We start from the raw sequence: 25,341 nt of genomic DNA, 5'->3' as shown, positions 1-25,341 counted from the left end.
CTCCTAAGTCCCAAGGGCCCTTCTTTGGCCTCTGAGACTTGTTTCCTGAGCCCATGCAGCTCAGCTAGCTCACTTCTCCCATTGCTCACTCCCACCTATGTGACTTTCTAAATAAACTTTTTCTTGTATTTGAAAAAAAAAGTTTATGGAGAGACCTCTGCTTGGGAGATGGATTTAACACTAAGAGGAGCTGGGCCTGGATTCAAAAAAGAAGCTGAGAACAACCTGTATAGGACTCATTCTGGGTGATCAGGTATTGGGGAGAAAGGTAAAGGCCCAGCAACACAGGTCCTGGATTTTTCTGAAATTTGGTTATTTCAGGTTGTCAGATCACACACATTTTAACTTTGGTTTAGAAAAAATACGGTCTTCTTCTGGATAATTCTCTTTTTATTCCATTTGGGGCTTTTTTTCTTTTCTTTTTTTTTGTCTCCCCATTTTGGCTGCCTGTTTGGGTTTGTGAAAATGTATTACGTAGATCTGCTACGACTCCCAATCTCTAGTCTAGTGACTAGGACAATGTCAGATACTGTGACTGGCCCCGAGTACCCTGTTTGGAGCTATGAACAATCCACAGCTTGTGGTGCTCTCTGCTGGGGCTGGGTGCTTTTGGAAAGGATCAGGATGTAAACCAGGGCCTGCTTTTCCTACCTCTGGGCCTGGGATTAGATCAGGCCAAAAGACTCAAAGGCTCCAGAGACCTCTGCCTGCAGTCCCATGGACACTCAGACTTGTGTAGCCTTAGGCTACCAACCACTGGGTGAGGTAAGAGGTCTTCCAAGGGCAGCTGCCTTCCCTCCTGGCAAAAATTGCCTAGATAGCAAGTTCTGCTGGAGAAAGTGGTCCCCCCCCCCCCCCCAAGGTGCGGGAATGACAGCACCGACCTACCCTCCCAACATCCAACCCAGAACCCCAGCCCTGGGCACTCCTCACATTGCACCAGTCCAGGCTTCCCTCCCTCTGTGGGAGCCCGAGGTGAGTGGCTGCACACAAAATTTTGTGCATTGGCCCATTAAGAGGGTGTAAGAGTTTCGGAACCTCCCACTCGCTGAGCTACCCCTCTGGAACTTCAGCTTCTGTCTGTGGGAGCCCACTCAGCCCTTTAGCACCTTTTTACTTCCTCCCAGCATCTATGTGGTCTCCACTTTTCATCCTTGGTTATCAGGGTTCTCTCCAGCTAGTCTTCAGTTGATTACTGAGGGTGGCTTTTCTGTATTTTAGTTGTACTTCCAGTTTGATCCTGTGAGAGTGTCAATGTAGCTTCCACTTACTCTGCCACCATTTTGGAATCTCTGTCTAGCATTTCTAAGGCCAGGTTTCCTTATCTGAAAAATGAGAAGTATGACGGTTTTTATCTTCTAAGGTTATTGTGAGGATTAACTGATAAGGCATGTGAAATGCTTAGCTGGATGCCTACATTGACTAAGTGACCTTAGTATAAACATTACCATAGTCATCATCACCCCAGATGATGAAGAAAGTCAATCCACAGATTTTGAAACTATTAATGCAATCTGTATCCTGTGGCAGTTTAAAGATAAGTCCTACTGTATCTTGCACAGGAACGTAGGGTATGGGAAGAGGTGGGATAAGAAATGTCTCAATAACAAGATCACTGTTGCTAGAAGAATTATGGGCTTATTAACACAACTCATTTGACTCCCAATATTAAGTGGAAAGGAGGCAAGGAAATCTGTACTCGAGTGTAGTTTTTTCAGATAAACCCGTCTTCATGTCAGTATGAGCTTTGGATTTTATACATTGACCTTTAATGTTTTGCAGTCTATTTAAAATGTCCTCATACACACACATACTGATTTTATAGGTAGGATGGATATTATTATCTCTGTTTTATTCCAGAAGAAACAAAGACTGAGAAATTGAGAACTTGGGTTTTAGAGTCATACTGTAGTGCCAGGATTTGAATTGTAGCTCCTCCTCTTCCCAGCAGTGCCCCCTAGGTTAAGTTACTTGAACTCCCCAGAGCTTCCATATCTTCATCAGCGAATTGGGAATAATGAAGGCACATACCGCTTAGGGTTGTGTGAAATCATTCGTCCTGTGAACAAAGTACATGGCATGTCAAATAGGATGTACTCAATAAGTAGTGGTTAATGTTACCTCTCAGGGCCAGCCAGCTAATAAGTGGTAATGCTAGCGTCCAATTTAGATGTTTGGATTTCATATCCTATGTCCTTTCCACACAGCACCTCCCAATAGTATAAATAATGTTGACTTTCTGCCACTGTGGTGATGTCATGAACCATTAACACTAGGGTGGGTGGTCTAATTTGTTTTTCCAAAAAAGTGGTAATAGATCCCTCGAAAGTATCCCTCTTGGTACAGTGAGCACACATGTGTGTTTCTCAGCTTCCTCAATAAGAGTGCAGCTGTGACTCAGGACAGAGCTACTGGTTCAGCTGGTTGGGGCAAGTTCTAAGGATATCAGTCTGCCCCTCGCTACAGCCCAGGTTAAACCGAACCTGTGGAATCCTGTGGTATAGTTGAAAAAGCGTAACAACTAGTGAGTTGAAAGACTTGAACTCTAATCCGGGACCTACCACTTATTAATTATATCTTGCAACATCTCCAAGCCTGGGTTTCCTCATCTTTATTCCTTCTTTTTTATTTTTCCAGTTTTATGGTGATATAAAATTGACATCCAGATCTTTAAAGTAGGGAACCCAATAGTCATCCTCAGTGCTGTAACCTGTGTGTACAATCCCTTTATGGACATGAGGAGAAGGTGCCTCTTTTCCCAGGCAGATGGAGCTCTAAGGTTTGAAATAAGACTAAGAATATTCATCTTGGGTAAAAACTGCTGTTTTAATTTTAACCCTACTAGTCTGACTTGACATTGGCCTACTTGCTTAAACAATAGGATAGTTACAGGAGATAGATTCCCACTGACTCAGTAGCTTCAGGGGTAGAAACTATAGATAATCTTTAGAGATTAACCTCTGAGTTCTGCTTCTGTATTATCGGCAAGATAGGGCCACATTCCAATGTTCCCAGCCTTTAGAATTTAGAACAAAGAAAAATTCCTGTGGTTTGAACCTTTAAAAGACTGCTTACACCTGGAACTGTGCAGGACTCCACCTGCATGTGGTACTCTCGCAGCCTTCCTGGCCAATTTTTCAATAAATCCTTGCCTGCTTTTTTAATCAATCATCAGCCTACAGTGGTCTTATTTTGAACCCAGGGTTCCACCCCACAATAGGTTGGTGAGCAGAGCATGCGCTAGGTTTCAGTCTCCATTAGTATCCTTGGCCAGCCCTTGGGAGTCTTGTACAATCTGCAAAAGTGAACATGAGCCGAAACCGGTTTGGCTCAGTGGATAGAGGGGTCCTGGGTTCGATTCCGGTCAGGAGCATGTACCTTAGTTGCGGGCACATCCCCAGTGGGGGTGGGGGGGTATAAGAGGCAGCTGATCAATGATTTTCTCTCATCAATGTTTCTAACTCTCTATCCCTTTCTCTTTCTCTCTGTAAAAAATCATATATATATATATATATATATATATATATATATACACACACACACACACACACACACAAGTGAACACAAGGCCCCTGTCTATGTTGTCTACCCAGGGCTGTTAACATCAGGTGAGTTGATAAAGTGAAGCAACGTTTAACCCTTTCTGTGAACATGAGGCACTGATATTACGCCAACACTACTTTAAAAATATATTTTATTGATTTTTTACCGAGAGGAAGAGAGAGGGATAGAGAGTTAGAAACATCGATGAGAGAGAATCATTGATCAGCTGCCTCTTGCACACCCCCAACTGGGGATGTGCCGCAACCATGGTACATGCCCCTGACCGGAATCGAACCCAGGACCCCTCAGTCCGCAGACCCACGCTCTATCCACTGAGCCAAACCGGTTTGGGCGCCAACACTACTTTAAATAGCAGGATCCAAAGGCTTCCTGCTTAGACACACGGACCATTGATTGCCCTTCCATTTGTTCTGATGACCCCCGTGACTCAACAAAGACAGCACCTATTAATATTGGCCATTAAAGCAGAGATTATGGCAAAGAAAGTTTTTCCCCCCATCACTTGCAGGCTTGGACCAGCCTTGCTCTCTAGAGTCCTGAAGACTAAAATCAGTCCTTTGGATCATTCATCAGTTTTTATGATGGTCACGCTGTTTTTAAAATGTCCTGGTGTGGGGCTGGGTCTTGTCCATCCGTGGGGTCTGGAACCCTGTGGTTAGAGCGTACCTCCGGTTTTCAGGCAGAGGTCAGTGTTTAAAAGCTTTATGTCAGTGGGAGAAAGAAAAGCTGATGAACCGCAATGCCCTCTTCTCACACCTTTGAAGCCCAAGCTGTCTCCTGGGCTGTATGAGTCAAACAGCGGCTCCTTTTATGGGTCGCTAGCCAGAAGATAGCTTCAGAGTCAGACAAACAGGCCCTCGTTCTGACACTGCCTTGGGTAGGCAAATCACCTTTCTGAATGTTCGTTTTGTCATTGTGGCTCTAGGGACAATACTAGTAACTACTTCATAAATGGATTAAATGAATGTTTGAAAAGCACTTAGCATCGTATGTAGCACCCAGTGAATGTTCCATAAACGTTAGCTCTTATTACTCAGCTCCCTGCAAGCTATTCGACCAGACCTTTGAGGAAAAAACAAAAGCATAAGTTGTAATGCCTTCCCCCGAGAAGCTTAGAGTTGTAGTTGGGGAGTTAACATAATTGTATCAGAAAAGGCAAAGCAATACATGTCTGGTACACATAGATGCTACTGTCAGGGAACTGGTGTTTGAACTAGGGTCTGAAGAAAAGTGAGGTTAGGATAATAGATGGGATGAGGATGAGGAGGGCATTTCATTTGGGATTGGCAACACTAGCAAGATTCAAGACCATTAGTTAGACCAGCTTGCCTGGGGAAGTGGAGATAATGCTGTCTGGGAACATAGGTTGGGATTAGGAGGGAAACCCTTAAATATTAAATACTAGGGTAAGTATTTGACTTCTGACTCAGAGTAATGATGAAGGACATGATGACACTTGCATCTGGAAATGCCCATTAGACGGTGGTAAAGTTGTTGGGAAAATTCTCAAAACTGTAGCTAAAATTTTAGGGATGGAAGTTGAAACTGTGAAAGCTGGTGATACCTCTAAGTCCAGCTCCTTGAGAGGTGCTCCTTGATTCCAATTTAATGAGGGCATCTTTAAAATATATATATTTTTATTGATGTCAGAGAGGAAGGGAGAGGTAGGAGATAGAAACATCAATGATGAGAATCATTGGTCAGCTGCCTTCTTCATGCCCCCTACTAGGAATCGAGCTCACAACCTGGGCATATGCCCTGACCAGCTATTGTTGGGGTGGTGTATCAAAACAGTTTGTAAAGGAGCTTACATTGTGGGAAGGAACTCAATTTGCTATTGGATAAAAACTAAAAATAGCCCTAGCTGGCTTGGCTTAGAGCACATGTGTCAAACACAAGGCCCGCGGGCCAAATCCGTCCCGCCAGGCCTTGCAATGTGGCCCGCACCACGCTGTCATCACTGCACTCCGCTGCGTTTCCATCACAATGACAGTTTATGACTGTTCAGTAAACCATTCGGCCCGCGATTTAGGCTGGATTTTAGATTTTGGCCCCTTCTCTGATTGAGTTCGACACCCCTAGCTTAGAGGATAGAGCGCCAGCCTGTGGACTGAAGGGTCTCAGAATTGATTCTGGTCAAGGGCATATGCCTGGGTTTTAGGCTTGATCCCCAGTATGGGATGTGCAGGAGGCAGCTGATCAATGATTCTCTCTCAGCATTGATATTTCTAGCTCTCTCTCCTTTTCCTCTCCTCTCCTCTCATCTCTTCTCCTCTCCTCTCCAAAATTGATAAAAATATGTTAAAAACAAAAACGAAACTAAAAATAGCATGGGGTGCTTTGTAAAAGAATATGACTATAGTTTCTCTATAAGTTCACAACTTTTTGATGCATAGAACTTTTTTTTAATATATATTTTATTGATTTTTAAAAATATATATTGATTTTTTTACAGAGAGGAAGGAAGAGAGATAGAGAGTTAGAAACATCGATGAGAGAGTCATCCGATCAGCTGCCTCTTGCATACCCCCTACTGGGGATATGCCCGCAACCAAGGTACATGTCCTTGACCAGAATCGAACCCGGGACCCTTCAGTCCCCAAGCCGACGCTCTATCCATTGAGCCAAACTCGTTTCGGCTATTTTATTGATTTTTTACAGAGAGGAAGAGAGAGGGATAGAGAGGTAGAAACATCCATGAGAGAGAATCATCGATCAGCTGCCTCTTGCACACATCCCCTACTGGGGATGTGCCCGCAACCAAGGTACATGCCCCTTCAAACCCGGGACCTTTCAGTCCGCAGGCCAACACTCCATTCACTGAGCCAAACCGGTTTCGGCTGATGCGTAGAACTTTTTATGTAAAACTATATGATCTAAGCATTATTCAGACTCCAGATGAACACAGATATAGGAAATGTATATTAATATTAAAATTTTTAGAAAATTAAAATATAATTTATATGAACATTATATTGCAAAATGGTAACCACAGTAAGTCTAGTTAACATCAATCACCAAATATTTTACAGGTTTTTTTTACAGGTTTTTTGTGTGTGATGAGAACTTTTTTAAGATCTACTCTCATAGCAACTTTTAAATACACAATGCAGTATTATTAACTACAGACACCATTCTGTACATTATAACTTCATGACTTATTTATTTTATAACTGGAAGTTTGTACATTTTGGCCACCTTTATAAATATTAGGTTTTAAAAATAATTATGGAGTGGCCAGGGAGAGATCAATAAAGGGAAAAAAGGAGACATATGTAATACTTTAAAAAAATAAAAATTAAATTATAATTGATACAAGCTATTTATTTATTTTTCTCAAATGGAATACACCTATGTACACATTTACATGTTGTAATTTGAAATTGGATCTCAAGCTAATAAACATAGGCGATAGTATTTAAATTTACCTTCACTATTTCATTATCACAGGAAGGTGTGATGAAGAAGAATGACAAAGTATTAACCATAACAGAATGCTGAAAGGAACTTAACCTTATTTGGCATAGCAAAAGAATAGAGATATTTTTCTACATTAGGTAATCAGAACAGTAAATACGTTATTCTTTATTGTATAAACTACTCATACATTGTTTTCATATTAGAAGTTCATTTCTCAAGGAAGTATATAATGTGCGATCTTAAACAATTTGTTAATATGTATCTGAAGCCTTAATGTTGTGCCCTTTATTTTTATTTTATTTTTTTTAATTTTGTTTTTTTGTGTGTGTTGTGCCTTTTAACCAAGTAATTTTTTTCTTTAGAAATATGGCTTAAGCGTAGGGGTGTCGAACTCAATCAGAGAAGGGGCCAAAATCTAAAATCCAGCCTAAATCGCGGGCCGAATGGTTTACTGAACAGTCATAAACTGTCATTGTGATGGAAACGCAGCGGAGTGCAGTGATGACAGCGCGGTGTGGGCCACATTGCAAGGCCTGGCAGGACGGATTTGGCCCTCGGGCCTTGTGTTTGACACATGTGGAAGGAAACAATCAGTTTGGAAAATAGTGAAACCTTGGGAACAAATTAAATGTCCTGCCTCATGAGGAAGGGTAAATGAATTATACCAAAATTTAGTATAGAGCACCTTCATTAAATATGAAATATAGTGTCATTAAACATAGTGTGTGTTTCTTTTGTAATACCTTTCTTGGCAAGAGAACATATCCTAAAAAAAAGAGAGACTTTCTCTTCATCTGATATTAAAGAAGGGCTCTCAGCCTCTATACATTGAGGTAAAAGATAACTTTGTTCTTTGATTTGATCAACAAACTTTTATCTATGTGTCAGGCCTGCATTACAAAAATGAATGTAGTCCTAATCCTGAAGCTATTCTAGGAAAGAGGTGTAAACAGATAATTACACTGAAGTATGAAGACTATTGCAATAGAGGTATGTGTGCATGTCACAGAGATACATGAAGGAGGAAGTTGGCAATTCTGCTCTGTGGTCAGGGAAAGCTTCAAAGAGGTGACATTTGGGCTGGGTTCTAACAGGTACATAGGATAGGTTATCAGGGGGTAGGGAGGTATTTCAGGCAGAAGGAATGTGTGCGGAGGCATTAAAGTGGATGAGCATGGGTCATCCAGGGACCTGTGATAGTTGGGAAGAAGAGTAGAAGAGTAAGTTTGTATTTTATCCTCTTGGCAAAGGAAAGGTAATTAAAAAGGGTTTTAGGAATGGGCCTCACACAGTAAAACTGTGTTCGAATGATTCCTCAGGCTTTGGTATGGAGAGGCTACTTTGGAGGGGTACCAGATGGGACATGTCAGGATATTACTGCCATCATTAGGCTGTGAGTGAAGAGGAAGCAATGGTAAGCAGAAATTTAGGAGGAAGAAGTATTACGTTCTAGCGCAGAAATACTGGGTTGGATTTGTCCTTGTGAGTGAGAAGGGAAGGGACAAAATCATGTCGAGATTTAAAAAAAATATATATTTTATTGATTTTTTACAGAGAGGAGGAGAGAGGGATAGAGAATTAGAAATATCGATGAGAGAGAATCATTGATCAGCTGCCTCTTGCACACCCCCTACCGGGGATGTGCCCGCAACCAAGGTACATGCCCTTGACCGGAATTGAACCTGGGACCTTTCAGTCCACAGACCAATGCTCGACCACTGAGCCAAACCGGTTTCGGCAATCGTGTTGAGATTTCTAACTTGGGTGGTGGTGACATTACACAGGATAAAGATAAGTAAACCAGGAACAAAGGCCGAAGCACGTTTGCAGGAGAAAAGGTGCCACAGCGCCCTCAGATAGAGAAGTTATTGGTTAAATAGTGATTTGGAGCTTAGCAAAAAGATTTGATGTGGAAACCTAGATTGTGGCAAACTTAATTTCCTGGTTCATGAACATAACATTGCCTAGGGAGAGAGTGAAATTAGGAGAACCGCCGGGGAAGCTGTATTTAGTGGCCAGGAACTTGAGAAGAAACTTGAGAAGTGATGAACCAGGAAAGCAGTGTCTGCAAAGAAAACGGAACAGTGTTATGCGTTCTACTGCAAGTGTAACAAATTGCCGCAAGCTTATGGCTTAAAGCACATGTGTCAAACACAAGGCCCGCGGGCCAAATCCGTCCCGCCAGGCCTTGCAATGTGGCCCGCACCGCGCTGTCATCACTGCACTCCGCTGCGTTTCCATCACAATGACAGTTTATGACTGTTCAGTAAACCATTCGGCCCGCGATTTAGGCTGGATTTTAGATTTTGGCCCCTTCTCTGATTGAGTTTGACACCCCTAGCTTAAAGCAACACTCGTTTATTAATGTACAGTTCTGAAGGGAAGAAGTCTGATACCACATGTCTGGGCTCTCTGTTTTAGGGAGTCAAATCCATTTTTAAGCTTATTCTTGTTGACAGAATTGCAGTGATAGGAATAAAGTTCCTGCTTTACTTCTATCTGGGATTCTTGAAGGACCATCTTAGAAATCTGCATGCTGCCGAAACCAGTTTGGTTCAGTGGATAGAGCATCGGCCTGCAAACTGAAAGGTCCCGGGTTTGATTCCGGTCAAGGGCATGTACCTTGGTTGCGGGCACATCCCCAGTAGGGGGTGTGCAGGAGGCAGCTGATCGATGATTCTCTCTCATTGATGTTTCTAATTCTCTATCCCTCTCTCTTCCTCTCTGTAAAAAATCAATAAAGAAAAAAAGACTTAAAAAAAGAAATCTGCATGCTATAGTGTTTTATGAACGATGAATGGCACGTAAAATGAATTAAGCTTAAAGAGTATCAGTTGGTCATAGGTAACTTTAGTAGTCAGTAGTAAGAGCAATTTTAGCAGGATGGTAGAGAGAGGCAAGAGCCAGATGCAGTAAGTTTGGTTGTCAACTGGAAGTGAGAGAGTAGAGTTAGGGTTTAGAGTTTTGTTTCAAACAGGAAAGGAGAAAGCTGGGAATAATTAATGAATTTAGGTCTCAGGGAAATTAGAAGGAATGAGCTCTGAACTACAGATGGCGGGATTAACTGTGGACCTGTATGGGAACCCAACTTCCTCTGAGATCGGAAGAAAGAAAGTATGGATGGGGATACGTTTGTAAGGGGAGAAGAAGGTTAGTTGGTGGGCAGCTGAGAAATTGAGGACATTTTTGTCAAGTAGCCCCAGTTTTCTCTTAGAAGTTAGAGACAAGGTCAATGAAAAGGTAGGTGAGATTTTGGAATCGCTGCTTTGTGCCTAGGAGGACTTTCATACAATTGTTGAATGAATGAATGAACTTAAAGTAATGGAAATTATCTAGGGGAAATGGTGAACAACATAGACTGATGAACAAGAACAGACCCAAAGATAAGGAGCCATGGGTCAGAGTGTTGGGCCTCAAAGGGAGGGGAGGGATAAAAGGGAGAGATCAACCAAAGGACTTATGTGCACACATATGAGCCTAACCAGTGGTCAAGGACAATAGCGGAGTGGGGGCATGAAAGGGGTGGGTGGGGTATTGGAATGGGGGGTTGATCAATGAAGAAATTAATTAAAAAAAACTAATGGAAAGGCAAGACACATAAAAACAACAACAACAGATGCTCTCAGATTGTCCATCAAACCACACCTGGCTCACCGGGCTCCCGTTTTGCTCCTATTCTCCCTTTTTCTGGTTCTGTTCTCACATGAATCTGATCTAGAATTGCTTAACGGTTAAGCCTTAACAGACCCTCCTCACTCAGAGGATGTAGACTTTCTGGTCATAAATTACTTTAGACTTTAATAATCTAAAACCTTTCTAGGTTTCCTAGGGGATATTTAATTATCATAGCTGACAAAAATGATTCCTCTCCCTCCCCTCCTTTTCAGGCTTTGAGGTCTTTGAAGGGACTTCATCTTTGGGTTTAGTGCCTCTAGCACAGACCTGGCACAAAGGAACCTCCTTTTATTTCTCTAGCTTAGATGACCCAGATGTACGGTTCTCTTCCTTATGCCCAAATTGTACTATTTTCCCCCTCTTTTCCCTATAGAAGATAGTTAACCTCTACAAATACAGTTATATGTTTTGTGAATTTATATAGAGATACAACGCAATGCAGAAAAGTGTATAAATTGGTTTAGGTTTTCAGAATTTTCCAAGTAAACACACCTGTGTGTAACAGCTTGTAGTGGCTATGGCTAAGGCTATGGCTATGGAGAACTGAATGATGCAGTTTCTGTGGGGGTTTGGGGTGTGTGTCTTTATTAGATTGTAAATTCTTTAAAAAATATATATATCTTATTGATTTTTTTTTACAGAGAGGAAGAAAGAGGGATAGAAAGTTAGAAACATCGAAAAGAGAATCATCGATCAGCTGCCTCTTGCACACCCCCTACTGGGGATGTGCCCGCAACCAAGATACATGCCCTTGACTGGAATTGAACCCAGGACCTTTCAGTCCGCAGGCTGACACTCTATCCATTGAGCCAAACCCGTTTCGGCAGATTGTAAATTCTTACATGGAACAAAGTTTCCTTTTTAATTAGTGCTTAGTGAATATTATTTCATGATATAATCAAATGATCTTCACACTGTTGAACAACATATGGGTCAAGATGGTTTTCTACTTTATACCAACCCCTTTCATATTTATTCTTATAGCTGATAAAAAAGTAATTGCTCTTCTTCATGGAGAACAATTTAATATCTATTCAAATGTTGGCTGTTTTAGATAACCAGAATTATATTTCACCAATCCATTCATTTATTCATTCATTCAGTAAACATATATAGAACAACTACCATCTACCCAGGATTTATAAGCATTGTGCTAAACATCTAAGTAGAGAAGGAAAGGAAGGAAGGAAGGAAGACTAGAAAGATGTATTTTACCCATGTGTATTTCAGTGAGTCAACTCTGTAATCTCTATTTTTATATTTTCCCATGACTATTCAAAGGAGGTATATGGTTAAGCTCTGTGACCTGAAGACAAAATTTTCATATAGTGCTTCCTTTCTAGTTAAATAAAAAACAGGATTTTAGTACAGAAGTTCTTTGTCCCTTTTGGGAAGCCTTCCTATAATTTATTGTTTGCTTGGTATTTATTTATACCTTGGTATTTATGTTTGAGTCATTTTCTTTTTAGATTTGAGTGCTCATTTTAGGGAAGGAAGAACAGAAATTAGCTGATTTTCAAATACAATAAAATTAGATCAAGCCTGGCCAGCTTGGCTTAGTGGTTGAGCATTGACCTATAAGCCAGGAAGTCCAGGGCACATGCCTGGGTTGTAGGCTAGATTCCCCGTGTGGGCATTCAAGAGGCAGCTAATTGATGATTCCCTCTCATAATTGATGTTTCTCTCTCCCTTCCTCTCTGAAATAAATAAAAAATATATATTTAAAAATTATATTAAGTATGTACAGTACTAATTTTTGTCCTCATTTATCAAGATTTAAGAACCAAAGTTTATTTTTCTTCAGTGTGCGAAGTAGTAATAGACCTGCACATAGGGTCAAATTCTATATAATAAAAGGGTAATATGCAAGTCAACCAAATGGCAGAATGACTGGTCACTATGACATACACTGATTACCAGGGGGCAGACGCTCAATGCAGGAGCTGCCCCCTGGTGGTCACTGCTCTCCCACAAGCCAGGCTGTTGGGTGGTGACCACATCGGCCCTCCTCCATGGCAGCTGGCAGTGCTTAGGCCCATGGGGAGCAGGCCTAAGCCACAGCCCGACATCCCCAAGGGCTCCTGGACTGCGAAAGGGCACAGGCCGGGCTGAGGGACTGCCCACGAATGTCGTGCACTGGGCCTCTAGTGGATTAATAAATGCCTAAGTAGCCTAAACTGGTTTGGCTCAAACTGGTTTGGCTCAGTGGATAGAGCGTTGGTATGCGGACTCATGGGCCCCAGGTTTGATTTCTGTCAAGGGCATGTACCTTGGTTGCAGGCACATCCCCAGTGGGGGGTGTGCAGGAGGCGGCTCGTTGATGTTTCTCTCTCATCGATGTTTCTAGCTCTCTATCCCTCTCCCTTCCTCTCTGTAAAAAAATCAATAAAAATATATTTAAAATAAATACATAAATAAATACATAAATAAATGCCTAAGTAAACCATTTTCAAGCACACTTAACTAATGTAAGAATTTCTACCTTACTGATACAATATTGAAATTAATTTCAAATTATTTTTAAAAAATCAAGTCTTTATAAGGATATATGAGGGATTTTTTTTTTTTTTTAAACTTCCAATACTTAAAGATGTAATAGAAGTTTGGTAGGTTAGGAAGTCTTCAGGAATAAGATTAACCTTGAGGTGACCTTATTGGCTCTGGAATGCAAACGGAAGTGTAGCATCTTGGCCAAGGTTATGCTTCATAGGAGGTTAGAGGAAAAGAAAAGAAAAAACTAGAAATCAAGTTTCTAATAGTAATAAGATCATTTAGTTCTTTTAAAAAGCTTTTGGCAGATGATTAAAAATGATTTTTCCTCATGTATTATATTGTTAGTTTTTTCCTTAGAAATAGCTAGAAACAAAGATTACTAACTGCTATAAGTTAATAGTGTCTGGTAATACTTTAGTTCTAATTGGTGAATAAGGGAAATAGAAAATTAAGACTACCTTATTTTTATTTATTTCTATTTTTTATTTTTAAAATTTCTCTTTATTGATGAAAATATTACAGATGTTCCGCTTTTTCTACCTATTGACTCCTTCTGCCCTGCACCCGCAGGCCTTCACCACACTATTGTCAGTGTCCATGGTTATGCATATATGCATATAGTTCTTTTTTGCTTAACATTTAGAAACAAATGTTTATTTTTTTAAATCCTCATCAGAGGATATTTTTTACATCGATTTCTAGAGAGAGAGTGGAAGGGAAGGAGTGTATGTGTGTTTATGTGTGTGAAAGAGAGATTGAGAGAGAGAGAGAGAGAGAGAGAGAGAGAGAGAGAGAGAGAGAGAGAGAGAGAGAGAGAAAGAGAGAGAGAGAGAGAGAGAGAGAGAGAGAGAGAGAGAGAGATCATGTGAGAGAGACACATCGATTGGTTGCCTCCCACACATGTCCCCACCAGGGCTGGCAAACTTGCAACTGAGGTTCATGCTCTTGACCAGGAATTGAACCCGGGACCCTTTGGTCCACAGGCCAATACTCTAACCACTGAGCAAAATCGGCTGGGTCTGCTTAACATTTTTAGTTCCAATTTCAATCAGCAGAGTTATCAATTGACATTTACTGTGAAGCCCTTGGGTGAATGTTATTGAGCCAAATACCACAAGTTGTAATATCTTCTGTCTACACTCTCCGTGAACAAACTGGTAGTTGAACTGTTGCTTTCAGAACCTAAAGATAATAGTGTTTGATGTTGATATGTTGTGAGATTCTAGCCTTGGAGTCATGATGTTAAACTAGGAAAAATGTACACTGAAACTTTAAAAAATATGTACATAAATATATATTTTTATTGATTTCAGAGAGAGGAAGGGAGAGGAAGAGAGAGATAGGAACATCAATGATGAGAGTCAATCATTGATCAGCTGTCTCCTGCACTCCCCCTCCTGGGGATCCAGCCTGAAACCTGAGCATGTGCCCTGACCAGAACCGAATGGTGACCTCCTGGTTCATGGCTCAGCATTCAACCACTGAGCCACACCGGCCCGCCACACTGAACATTAAAAACAAAAAATAGAAACTGTATTTACTGTCTGTCGAATAAAAAAAGTCACTGACCATGCAGTGAAACACTAAACATATTCTTGAATATTTTAAATATTTCATCAGATATTACTTTAGCGTAAAAGAGTTGAATTTTATTTAATTGAGCATTATATGAATATTGCAAGATAAACTTTCATTTTGACAAGAAAAATAAGGAGGTGAGTTGATTCAGAGACTATCTGAAAACTCAAATACAAGGAAATCTTGGTCGATAAGATGCCAGAAATTTGTGACTGAAACTTACTTTTACCTGACCTCCAAGGTTAATATCACATTTCACATTAAGGTATTTTTCATCCTATAATGTTAAAAAGGTGTGTGTGGTTTGACTTGGTCAGATTTTAAGTATTTATCTTTCCTTATCAGTCCCCCTCCTTTTCCTATCCCTCCCCACCACAGTCTCTTTTGCTCTGTTTAGGGTTCCTACTGCTGGCTATCTAGTCATTACCATTCTAATACCATTTAAGGTAGCTCTGCTGGGTTTATGTTGAGCCCTACAATCCAGTTTCTCTTTTAAACCTGGCTTCCTAAATCAAGCTGACAAGCCATTTTATTTTTTATTTTTCTCTCTTTTTTCATTTCAACCACTCGCGATTTAGATCGGCTAGGGAGATATAATGGGCGCTGGGTGCAGCCTCTGCCCGCAGGAGCCGGTGTTTTCGAGGTTTCCTCCTTTCCCGGCTGGACGTGCCTCCGCCGGGCACAGCACCTTGTGAAGGACTCCAGCCCCCACAGTTCCTTGTGCGCGCATGCCCTTTCTTCTCACAGTTGTCAAAGTGCTTTTGCCAGAGCGGTCACCTAATCAGCCTGAAAGAAGAAAATAAATACTGTACACTTTTACATTTTATCGATCCTTAAACACTGGACACTCTAAGGTAACCGCTGCTAAGAATTTGTTACTTGAGGTTGGGTGCTTGCATGTGAAGGAAGATCTATTGTGTGTGGTGTGTGTGGTGGGGGGAGGGGAAGGAGGAGGTATCTATTTCTCGGACTTTGCTGTAAATAAGAAAAAAAACCCCAAAAAACAAAAATCCGAAAAAAAAAAACACCCCTGGGTCCAAACAAAACAAACTATGCAAGCAGAAGTGCATATTAACTTTGTGAATGTTATCTTAACCTATTGTTTACCTTTTGTTTAAAGGGTCTTATTTAGTAAAGATGGGTCTTGACCTTGACAGAGTGAATTTATACAGAAAGTGAAATTTATATCTTTTAAGGGTGTTGAGAAGAGAGAGGGGTGTTCATGGTATGATAAACATTTTAAAATCTAATCAATATGTTAATATTAAGTACAGCCTTTGTAAAATATTCTGAGTCCAGCTTACTTTTCGGCTTTTTTTTCTTTTCTTTTTTCTGTCGTACAGCATTCTATTTTCCACCAAGAGCATGTAGTTTATGCTGAAAGTATGAACAAAAAGCATTGGTACAAGCATCAGAAAAGCTGTGATATTGAAATTAGAAATCAACTGCCTATTTCAGCCATGATGATAGGGCTATTGTAAAGACAATCTAACCCACGGGAAGCATCTTAAATCCCAGATTAGAATGGTTTGCTGCAGCCCTGCTTCAACCAAGTATGAAAATGTCTCTTTCTGTCACCATTTCCTTCGGTAGCAATAGAACTTGGCGGCGTGAATCCCGGCTTCACTCGCCTCTTTGTGTCCTATTTTTTTCAATACCGATCAAAGCATTGTATTAGACCAGGGAAACTGAGGAACATAAAAATCAATCTTAAGTAGATTTTATTGGTAGTAGCTGGCAATTTGTGATGTTTGTCACCCTGGGCTGGGTTCTTTTTCAGGGGACGGGGGAGAGGGAGATAGGAAAGGATAGAAAAGGAGAGTGAGGTGGCTGGGAAGCATTTCCTTGAGCCCGCTGTTTTGTCTGTGTATGGAACTTTAAAATGAAAGACTAACCATGTCTTCTTCTTTATTTTTTGAATTACAAAATTTTTAAAAAGTTGATGTACAATATTATATTTGTTTCAAGTGTACAACCCCATGATTAGACATAATCATTTTAAAGATAGTCTTTAATAAAATGGAACTATTTTTAATCCTGTTTCTTGGTTGGACGTAATTTTGTTTAATAGTTAAGAGCAGTGGCACCTCCATTTCCAATACATTTATTTTACAACAGTTATGAGTATGAGGGGGCCCGAAGGCCGAGCTTCTGCCCGTAATTGAATGCCCTTTCACAAATGCCCTGAGAAAATTCTTCTCTGTATCTGAATTCATTAACTGCGTTAAATAAATTCATAACTTTTGTTACAATTATACTGAATCCTCATCTAAAATAATTATATGTTTGGTCACATGCATCTTTAAAATTCCAAAATATTAGTTTCCAGGGTCTCAGCACTGTAATATGAATATGGTTAATTCAATTAACATGTTTGAGGGACAGGCTAGCTCAGTGATAACTATATGTATGGTAATCTGGTTTTGAGTGATTACTATTTTCACCCATGAATGAGAAAACAGGCCATAGGCAGAGGTGAATATGGTCTGTGAATGAGAAAATAGGCAGTAGGCAGGGGTGAATATAATCCCATTCGAAATGGAAAATACCATACTCTCCTTATATGGCTAAATGAAGCCGTGATGGCAATGCACTATAATTACAATGTATGAGAATTCGAGACTTTGTACTCTGCTATTTTTAACACTTTTGCTAGCATATGGTAATTCAGGGTCTTCAAGCCATAATCTTTCACTGCTAATACTAGTGATAAGAGAGTGTATTCTAAATTTGCTTAAGTCTTGTGACCGAGGCAGCAGCAGGAGGATTCAAAAATGACAATCTGGCAACTCCAGAATTATCCTGACTTTCTACTTAAATCCCAGAAGGATTTTTTACTTTTCTTTTTTTCCTCCCCAGAGGATTTTTTTTTAAAGCCCCACCCTATCTCACATTCAGTGTCTGCCAGCCTCCCTCTCTCTCTCTCTCTCTCTCTCTCTCTCAGCCTCCCTCTCTCTCTCTCTCTCTCTCTCTCTCTCTCTCTCATACACACACACACCTCTCACCTCAAATATTTACAACTAGAACATTTTTTCACTCTGCAGAGAAATTCTCAGGCTCCTGTTGAGACCTGAACCACTTGAGATGCCAAAAATCTCTTGTGAGGCAGAATTGGGAGACAAGAAAATTGGAGAATAAGCAGAAAATCCCTAATCCTCAGAGAGTCACAAGAAGGAAGCACTTCCAAAGGCTTCAGGAGATTTTTTCCTCTTTAAAAAAAAACGGTGTGGGCTTTTTCTTTTCTTTTTTTCCTGTCTCCTAACAAAATGGAGTGCTGCTGCAGCTCCTGGGAGGCCAGAGAACGATTGTGCAGCTGAGTCCTCCTCCTCCTCCCCCTCCTCCCCCTCCCCCTCCCCCCCTCCTTCTTCTCCCCCTCCCCCTCCCCCTCCTCCTCCTCCTCCTCCTCGCACATGCCAAGGATTTCCTCCCTCGTGGTTCGCTGCTGCTGCTAAATGAAACAATTATCAACGCTAGAAGGCAGTTTGCTAACCAAGAGAGATGGGGCTGCTGTTTCTTTAAAGTGTCAGAATCCAGGGGGGTGGGGGGAGAAAGGGTCGCGCGGTGTCTCTTTAACCTTGTGAAGGACGCAGCAGTATTTATTGACGTATGCAAATGACCAGGGGAGGGTGGCGCTTGGGAAAAAACAGGAACCAGAATCAGTTTCTCATTGCAGGGCGAACGCTCTGAGTTCCGGTGAAGGGGGAAAAAAAAAAGGAAAAAAAGAGACGTGGCGAAATTGCTGTCTCTCTGTTTTACAAGCACCTCTCTCCCTAATCCCGAAAGGGAACCGAGACCTCAGAAAGGGTGAAGACGCTCTCCCCGTATTTTTTTTTTTTTTTTTAAGAGACCTTGCGCGGCGAGCCTCCTCCCAACCCCAGCCCGACCTGCTCTTCCAAATGGGAGATTATGGATTTGCATTGCAATTGGCTAGTTAGCGGAGGCGCTGGATTTTCGCAAGCAAAACACCCGCCCGCCTCGGCGAGGGGCATTCACGATCACGTTGACCCTAACGCGCCTCTCTTTCTTCCCGTTTCAGCTGCGCAAACCATGCAGGATGATTTACTGATGGACAAAAGCAAAACCCAGCCCCAGCCCCAGCAGCAGCGGCAGCAGCAGCAGCAGCAGCAGCCCCAGCCCCAGCCCGAGCCCAGCGCAGCCGACGCCCCGTCCACGCCCCTCTCCTCGGAGACCCCCACGCCGGACGACAGCAGCCCCGCCGCGGCGGCCCCGCCGGCCCCCAACGGCCCCGAGAAGATGCAGCTGGAGTCGCCGCTCCTGCCGGGCTTGAGCTTCCACCAGCCCCCGCAGCAGCAGCCGCCGCCGCCGCCGCCGCCGCAGGACCCCGCCGCGGCGCCCGGCGCGTCGCCGCTGTCGCCGTCCTTCGGCAGCACCTGGTCCACGGGCACCACGAACGCGGTGGAGGACAGCTTCTTCCAGGGGATCGCCCCCGTCAACGGGACCATGCTCTTCCAGAACTTCCCGCACCACGTCAACCCCGTCTTCGGGGGCACCTTCTCCCCGCAGATCGGCCTGGCGCAGACCCAGCACCACCAGCAGCAGCAGCCGCCGCCGCCCGCCCCGCAGCCGCAGCCCCCGCAGCCCCCGGCGCAGCCCGCGCCGCAGCCCCCGCAGCCGGCGCCACAGCCCCCGCCGCAGCGCCGCTCGCCCGCCAGCCCCAGCCAGGCGCCCTTCGCGCCCCGCAGCGCCGCCGCCGCCGCCGTCGCCGCCGCCGCCGCGGCGTACGGCCACCAGCCCATCATGACCAGCAAGCCGTCCTCGTCCTCGGCCGCCGCGGCCGCCGCCGCCGCAGCTGCCGCGTCCGCCTCGTCCGGCTGGAGCGCGCACCAGGGCGTGAGCGCCGCCGCCTGGAGCGCGCCCTCCGGCCCGTGGGGCGGCCTGCCCGCCGGCCGCGACCCCCGCCGCGCGGTCGGCGTGGGCGTGGGCGTGGGCGTCGGGGTGCCCTCGCCGCTCAACCCCATCTCGCCGCTCAAGAAGCCCTTCTCCAGCAGCGTGATCGCGCCGCCCAAGTTCCCCCGCGCCGCCCCGCTGCCCTCCAAGTCCTGGATGGAGGACAACGCCTTCCGCACCGACAATGGCAACAATCTGTTGCCATTCCAGGTAAGGCTCCAGGCCGCACCTGCGCCCGCCCGCCTCCTCCTTCCCCCGCTTCCCTCCCTGGCTCCTTCTCCCCTGCCTTCCATTAGCCCGCTGATTGCCCCCTTGCCTTCACCCCCCCTCCGAAGCCTCCATCCAGTTCCCTGAGGCCATTCCGCTCCCGGGCTCCGGGATGGGGGGGACATTGACTGTCCAAAGAGACGAGTTTCTGCACCCTGACAAGATAGAAAAGGGCCTTCCCCCCCCCCCCCCTTTCGTTTATTTTTTCCCTTCAGCTTTCTTTTGCCTCTTGTTTTGACTTTCTTTGACAAGTAAATGCTGCAAGTGTGTGGCAGGGTGCCTGCATCGCCCCAGGATGAGTAGGCGGAGATTCGGCTGGGTTGGTTGGTTTAGGTAGCTAGCTTCCCTTTTCAAGTGACGCAATTTGGGGCTCCAGGGTGCAGAGTGCCGGACACCCCTAAGAGCACCCCGGCCCTCCTTGAGGAGAGATGAGCAAGCCCGTGCGTGGTGCTGTTTCAGACAGTTGCATACGCCCAATTAAACTAATGTGAACACATGTGTTTATGTCTTGCTAAAAGGTGCTGGCATCTCTAATAGCAATCAGCATATTGCCCCTGCCAGGAAAATGATGAGTGTGAGGTTCCAGTCACCATCGGAACTCTTATCAGAGGCAGAGATGAAGAGTGGAAATTCTAGGGGGGTAACCCTTCCTTATGTTACCTAGGAGAAGGGCTTAGAAAAAAAAAAAATTTTTTTTTTCCAGAGGAAAGAGACAATAGGACACGACCTTCAGAGCCATATTGCAATGGAGTCTCTTTGCTAGTTCGCACTGAAATATTTAAAGCTGCAGTGTCCTTGGGTTGGGTTATTTAAGAAGACAATGCAGATCAATTACACCATTTGAAACTGGGCAAAGTGAAAGTCTTGCAACTTTAATGAAAAACGAGCCTTGTACCTTGGTGTTAAATGCCAATGAAAAAGCCCAGGAAGTGCCCCAGACAAAAAAAAAAAAAAAAACAAAAAACACACAAACGTTGAATGGAGTGTCCTTATTCTGTTCTCGCTCTCCGATCCAGCCTTCGGCCTCCGGCCACACTGGTTGACAGTGTCCGGAACATGTTGAGTTGGAAAGGGGTGGTGAGGGTGAGTGTTCCCTGTGGGCTTTTGTTCTCAGGCAAACCTTTGTCCTTCACTTACAGATTGATTTGGCCATCACATTCTAGGCTCCCTTAAAAAGGAAAAGAAGAAAGGAAGGAGAGAGGAGGGCTTTGGATGAGACTCCCTTAGTGTGTCAAGGAAAAACCAACCAACCCCAAATCCTTTGAGCATCGCTGGAAAATGGCAGAACCAGCATCTGACAGAGGTGGTTTAACACAGCAGGTGCAACTGGAGCCTTCCTTTTATTGTTCTGTGCTTCAGATGTGATGTTCGGGCGCCTCCCACCCCTGAAGGAGGAGATAGGGTTATTGAGAAGCACATGATTCTCTCCGCCAGAGCAAGGATTTTTAGTCTTGATAGATGAAGGAGGTCCGTGAAACCCATCAGTGGTGTGCATGAGAGGTTTTAATGAGAAAGGATCTTAACAAGTTTTCACAGGCTGCTCCAGGGATGGAAGATTGTAGTAGTAACTTTTTTTTTTTTTTTTTTTTTTTTGCCATTCTAAAGTCTGCTTATTAAAAAAAATAAAAATGAAGAGACACTGCAAGATGGGATCAGTTTGGTAGGTAGAGAAAAGGAGGAATCCACTTTCTGGAATTTCTCCAAGCATTTATTTGGGGTGGGGTGGGGTAAGGCAGGAATAGAGGCTGCATTTGGTAAAAGAGCTCTTTTTAAAAAAAATATATTTTTATTGATTTCAGAGAGGAAGGGGCAGAGAGGGAGAGATAGAGATAGAAACATCAATGATGAGAGAGAATCATTGATAGCGGCTGCCTCCTGCACATCCCCCAGTGGGGATTGAGCCAGCAACCGGGGCATTTGCCTTTGACTGGAATCGAACCGTCAAACTCCCCCCCCCCCTCCCCCCCCCCCCCCCCCCCCCCCCCCCCGTCTCAAGGCCAATGCTTTACCCACTGAGCCAAACCAGCCAGGGCAGGAGAGCTCTTTTTCGTAGTATTCTTTTTATTTTTGTGCTTCCAACCCAAGTCCCAAACCAAGTCTTGGAGGATAACCTCAACTCTAATCAGGGGGTTTAGGAGCTAAGAGCGGAGGATGTAGACATCAGTTATCTTTTTCTAGGAGATGAATTTGAATACAACTAGCTTTTGATTAATGATCTCCGGAAATGGGATCTGGAGAGAGATTAAATCCATAAAAGATCCCTAAACAGATATTGACAAGTAGTGTGTGGTTTCTCCGCAGGCCGTTTATCAGCAGCGCTAATTGTAGCCAGACAGGCTGGATTGAGTTTGGTCCCTTGTCTTCTTCCACCGAATGGTGCAGATTTGTAGGTGGAGACATTTGACCTAAAATTGAGCTTTATATATTTAACCAGAGAAAGAACTGCATGGGCTTCATGTCTCACTTTGTTTCTTAAAATGGAGCTTCTGGGTTTTGAAGCAGTATTAGAGTCAGGGTAGGAGTAACTAGGATGTATTTTGGCTTGAAAATATTATCAGACTTGGTTTGTGTTGATAAGTACATAAAGTATGTTTGAGTCTTGTGTGGAGAATTTTACATGTTTGTGCATTTACTTAAATAATTTTTCTACAAAAGGAGAAAATATCTTAATCCTAATGACTTTTTTTTTTAATTGTTTGACAAATAGGATTTTTTTTCTCTAAATTGAAAAGTTTATTTCAGCCAAAACTGGTTTGGCTCAGTGGTAGAGCATCGGTCTGAGGACTGAAGGGTCCAGGGTTCGATTCCGGTCAGGGGCATGTACATTGGTTGCGGGCACATCCCCGGTGGGGGGTGTGTGCAGGAAGCGGCTGGTCGATGTTTCTCTCTCATCGATGTTTCTGGCTCTCTATCTCTCTCCCTTCCTCTCTGTAAAAATCAATAAAATATATTTTAAAAAAAAGTTTATTTCATAAAGTGCTAACTTTTTTAAAAAATAAATCTTTATTTCTCAGATTATTACAATTGTTTCTCCTTACTCCCCCCATACCTCCCTTCCACCCAATTCTCGCCCCACCCTCTGCCCTTACCTCCCCCCTCCCACCATTGTTCTCATCCATAGGTTATACGATTTTAATCCAGTCTCTTTCTGCACCCCCACACCCCTTTCCCCCTGATAATTATCAATCCACTCCCTTTCTTTGCCTCTGATTCTATTATATTCACCATTTTATTCTGTTCCTCAGATTTTTAATTCACTTGATCTTCTTCCTCTTCTTAAATAATACTTTTCAGCATTTCATATAATAGTGGTTTGGTGGTGATGAATTCCTTTAACTTTTTCTTATCTGTGAAGCTCTTTATCTGCCCTTCAATTCTGAATGATAACTTTGCTGGATACAGTAATCTTGGTTGTAGGTTCTAGCTATTCATCACTTTGAATATTTCTTGCCCCTCCCTTCTGGCCTGCATGGTTTCTGCTGAGAAATCAGCTGATAGTCGTATGGGTGCTCCTTTATAGGTAACCAGCTGCTTCTCTCTTGCTGCTTGTAAGATCCTCTTTTTGTCTTTTGCCCTTGGCATTTTAATTATAATGTGTCTTGCTGTATTCCTCTTTGGATTCCTCTTGTTTGAGGTTCTGTACACTTCCTGTACTTGTAAGTCTTTCTTTCACCAGGTGGGGGAAGTTTTCTGATATTAGTTCTTCAAATATGTTTTCAGTATCTTGCACTCTCTCTACTCCTGGCACCCTCACAATTCTGATGTAAATTTATCGGCCTGTTTCTAGGAAATTCTTGAAAAACCTTCTAGCCATGGTTTTGAACTGTATATCCAGTCTTTTGTTCTCTTCCATCTCTTTCGTTTGAGGTCTATTTCCTTGTCTCGGCATTTTCACTGCTTCCCAGAGTTGGTAGGATGGCTTTGTGTGTTTGGTGTCCTATGTGGCCCAGTGGGTCAGCCTCCTCAGTTACCTGAGGTGGACACTCCTGGTGCTCCCCTTTGTGGACTGCGTGTACAGCCTTGTTGTCGCTAAGTCTTTATTGTTGTTGGTATCCCTGGGAGGAACTGACCTGCAGGCCAATTGGATGTGGGTATCAGCTGTGTCTACTCTGGGATACCTTCTGTATTGGAGACAGTCTTATAGGATCAGACTTGCAAAATTGCAGAAGCCTCTGTGCTCAGCTTGGATGGGGCAGAGTCTCAGGGCTGAGCTGACAGTCTTGGCTTCCTATCAGTCCTACCCTTGTGTGCTCCCCTGAGTTTCCGCCTGACCGTCCCAGATTCCCCGTGCAAGAGCGTGGGTGCCCCAGGGGCTCACCCGGAGTTGGGTTGGGTCCCTGTAGTCTGGAGCTTCTGACTCCTTCTGCTGTGGAGAGGCCTCGGCAACCTCCGGGGGTCAGACCTCTGTGTGTTCTCACTCACGCAGGACTGTAGACCCTGCCCGCTGCGGCTCCCGGCTCCCCCAGTCTCCCAGTCTCTTAGTCGCTGGGTGCCTTTCTTACTTTCTTTCTTTTTTTTTTTCTTTTTTTTTTTTTAATATATTTTATTGATTTTTTACAGAGTGGAAGAGAGAGGAATAGAGAGTTAGAAACATCGATGAGAGAGAAACATCGACCAGCTGCCTCTTGCACACCCCCCACCGGGGATGTGCCTGCAACCAATGTACATGCCCTTGACCGGAATCGAACCTGGGACCTTTCAGTCCGCAGACCGACTCTCTACTGCTGAGCCAAACCGGTATCGGCTCTGGGCGCCTTTCTCTACAGTCCAGACTCCCACCGGTGTGAGCCTGGGTCCGCGGGGTTTCGGCCTGGGTTGGGGTTCAGTACAGCCGGAAAGGGTTCAGTGCAATCGGGGATTCCCTTCCCCTCCCCGAGCCAGGCATTGGGCCGCACTCCCTCTCTGCGCTTTGCAGCTCCCAGTCGGATCCGTGAGCCTCCCTCCTTTCTAGTTGTAGATTTCCCACTCCGCCAGCTCTCCTGTGTTTTTTGGATGACGTCTGTTCTGATTTCAGTCGTGGTTTTTGACATTGTTGTGCGAGGCGGCAGCTTAGGGGCTTCCCTAGGCCGCCATCTTGGTTCTCCCTCTGATGTATGCAATTAACTTCCCTGTGGCAAGCAAATAGTGCTGTCAGGTAAGAAGAATTCGTTTGAAGTCAGGTTTTTCTTTGAACTCAAAGAGACATACTTATGGAACTTTCTAGTGAGGTACCCTACCTGACCCATGCCTCCCACCACACAGAGCTCAAGAACATGGAGGCACTCTGCCGGGGGACTTGTGCAAGACTAGAGGAGATGCCTCGGCGTGCAAAGGGCTAGAGCAGAGATGCTTTCTGTACAGTAGTGAATTGGGTTAAGTAGCATTTTTGTCCAGAAAAATCCAGAAGGGGCTTCTGAGAGCACCCATCCCACCACTCTGCTCATTTTCCAGAGGAGG

At 43.8% G+C, this 25,341-nt stretch overlaps 1 protein-coding gene across 7 annotated transcripts in view; it reads left to right on the top strand.

Moving 5' to 3' along the window:
• CPEB3 (cytoplasmic polyadenylation element binding protein 3) overlaps positions 1–25,341 on the top strand; it is a 168,429-nt gene that overhangs the window by 12,318 nt on the left and 130,770 nt on the right. For 4 of the 7 annotated variants that reach the window (XM_036438552.2, XM_036438554.2, XM_036438551.2 and 1 more), the window contains exon 1: positions 18,557–19,848. In XM_036438552.2, coding sequence (XP_036294445.1) covers positions 18,637–19,848 — 1,212 coding nt within the window. In that variant the 5' untranslated portion in view covers positions 18,557–18,636. Of the gene's footprint in view, positions 1–14,894; positions 15,585–18,556; positions 19,849–25,341 lie in introns of those variants that run through there. The other 3 variants (XM_045581903.1, XM_045581902.1, XM_045581901.1) reach the window with 3 other exon arrangements.

The sequence above is a fragment of the Pipistrellus kuhlii genome, unplaced genomic scaffold, assembly GCF_014108245.1.
Source record: "Pipistrellus kuhlii isolate mPipKuh1 unplaced genomic scaffold, mPipKuh1.p scaffold_m20_p_15, whole genome shotgun sequence".
NCBI classification, from domain to species: domain Eukaryota; kingdom Metazoa; phylum Chordata; class Mammalia; order Chiroptera; family Vespertilionidae; genus Pipistrellus; species Pipistrellus kuhlii.
Note: the sequence above shows the minus strand (reverse complement) of the source record. Positions and strands in the feature narration are given on the sequence as shown.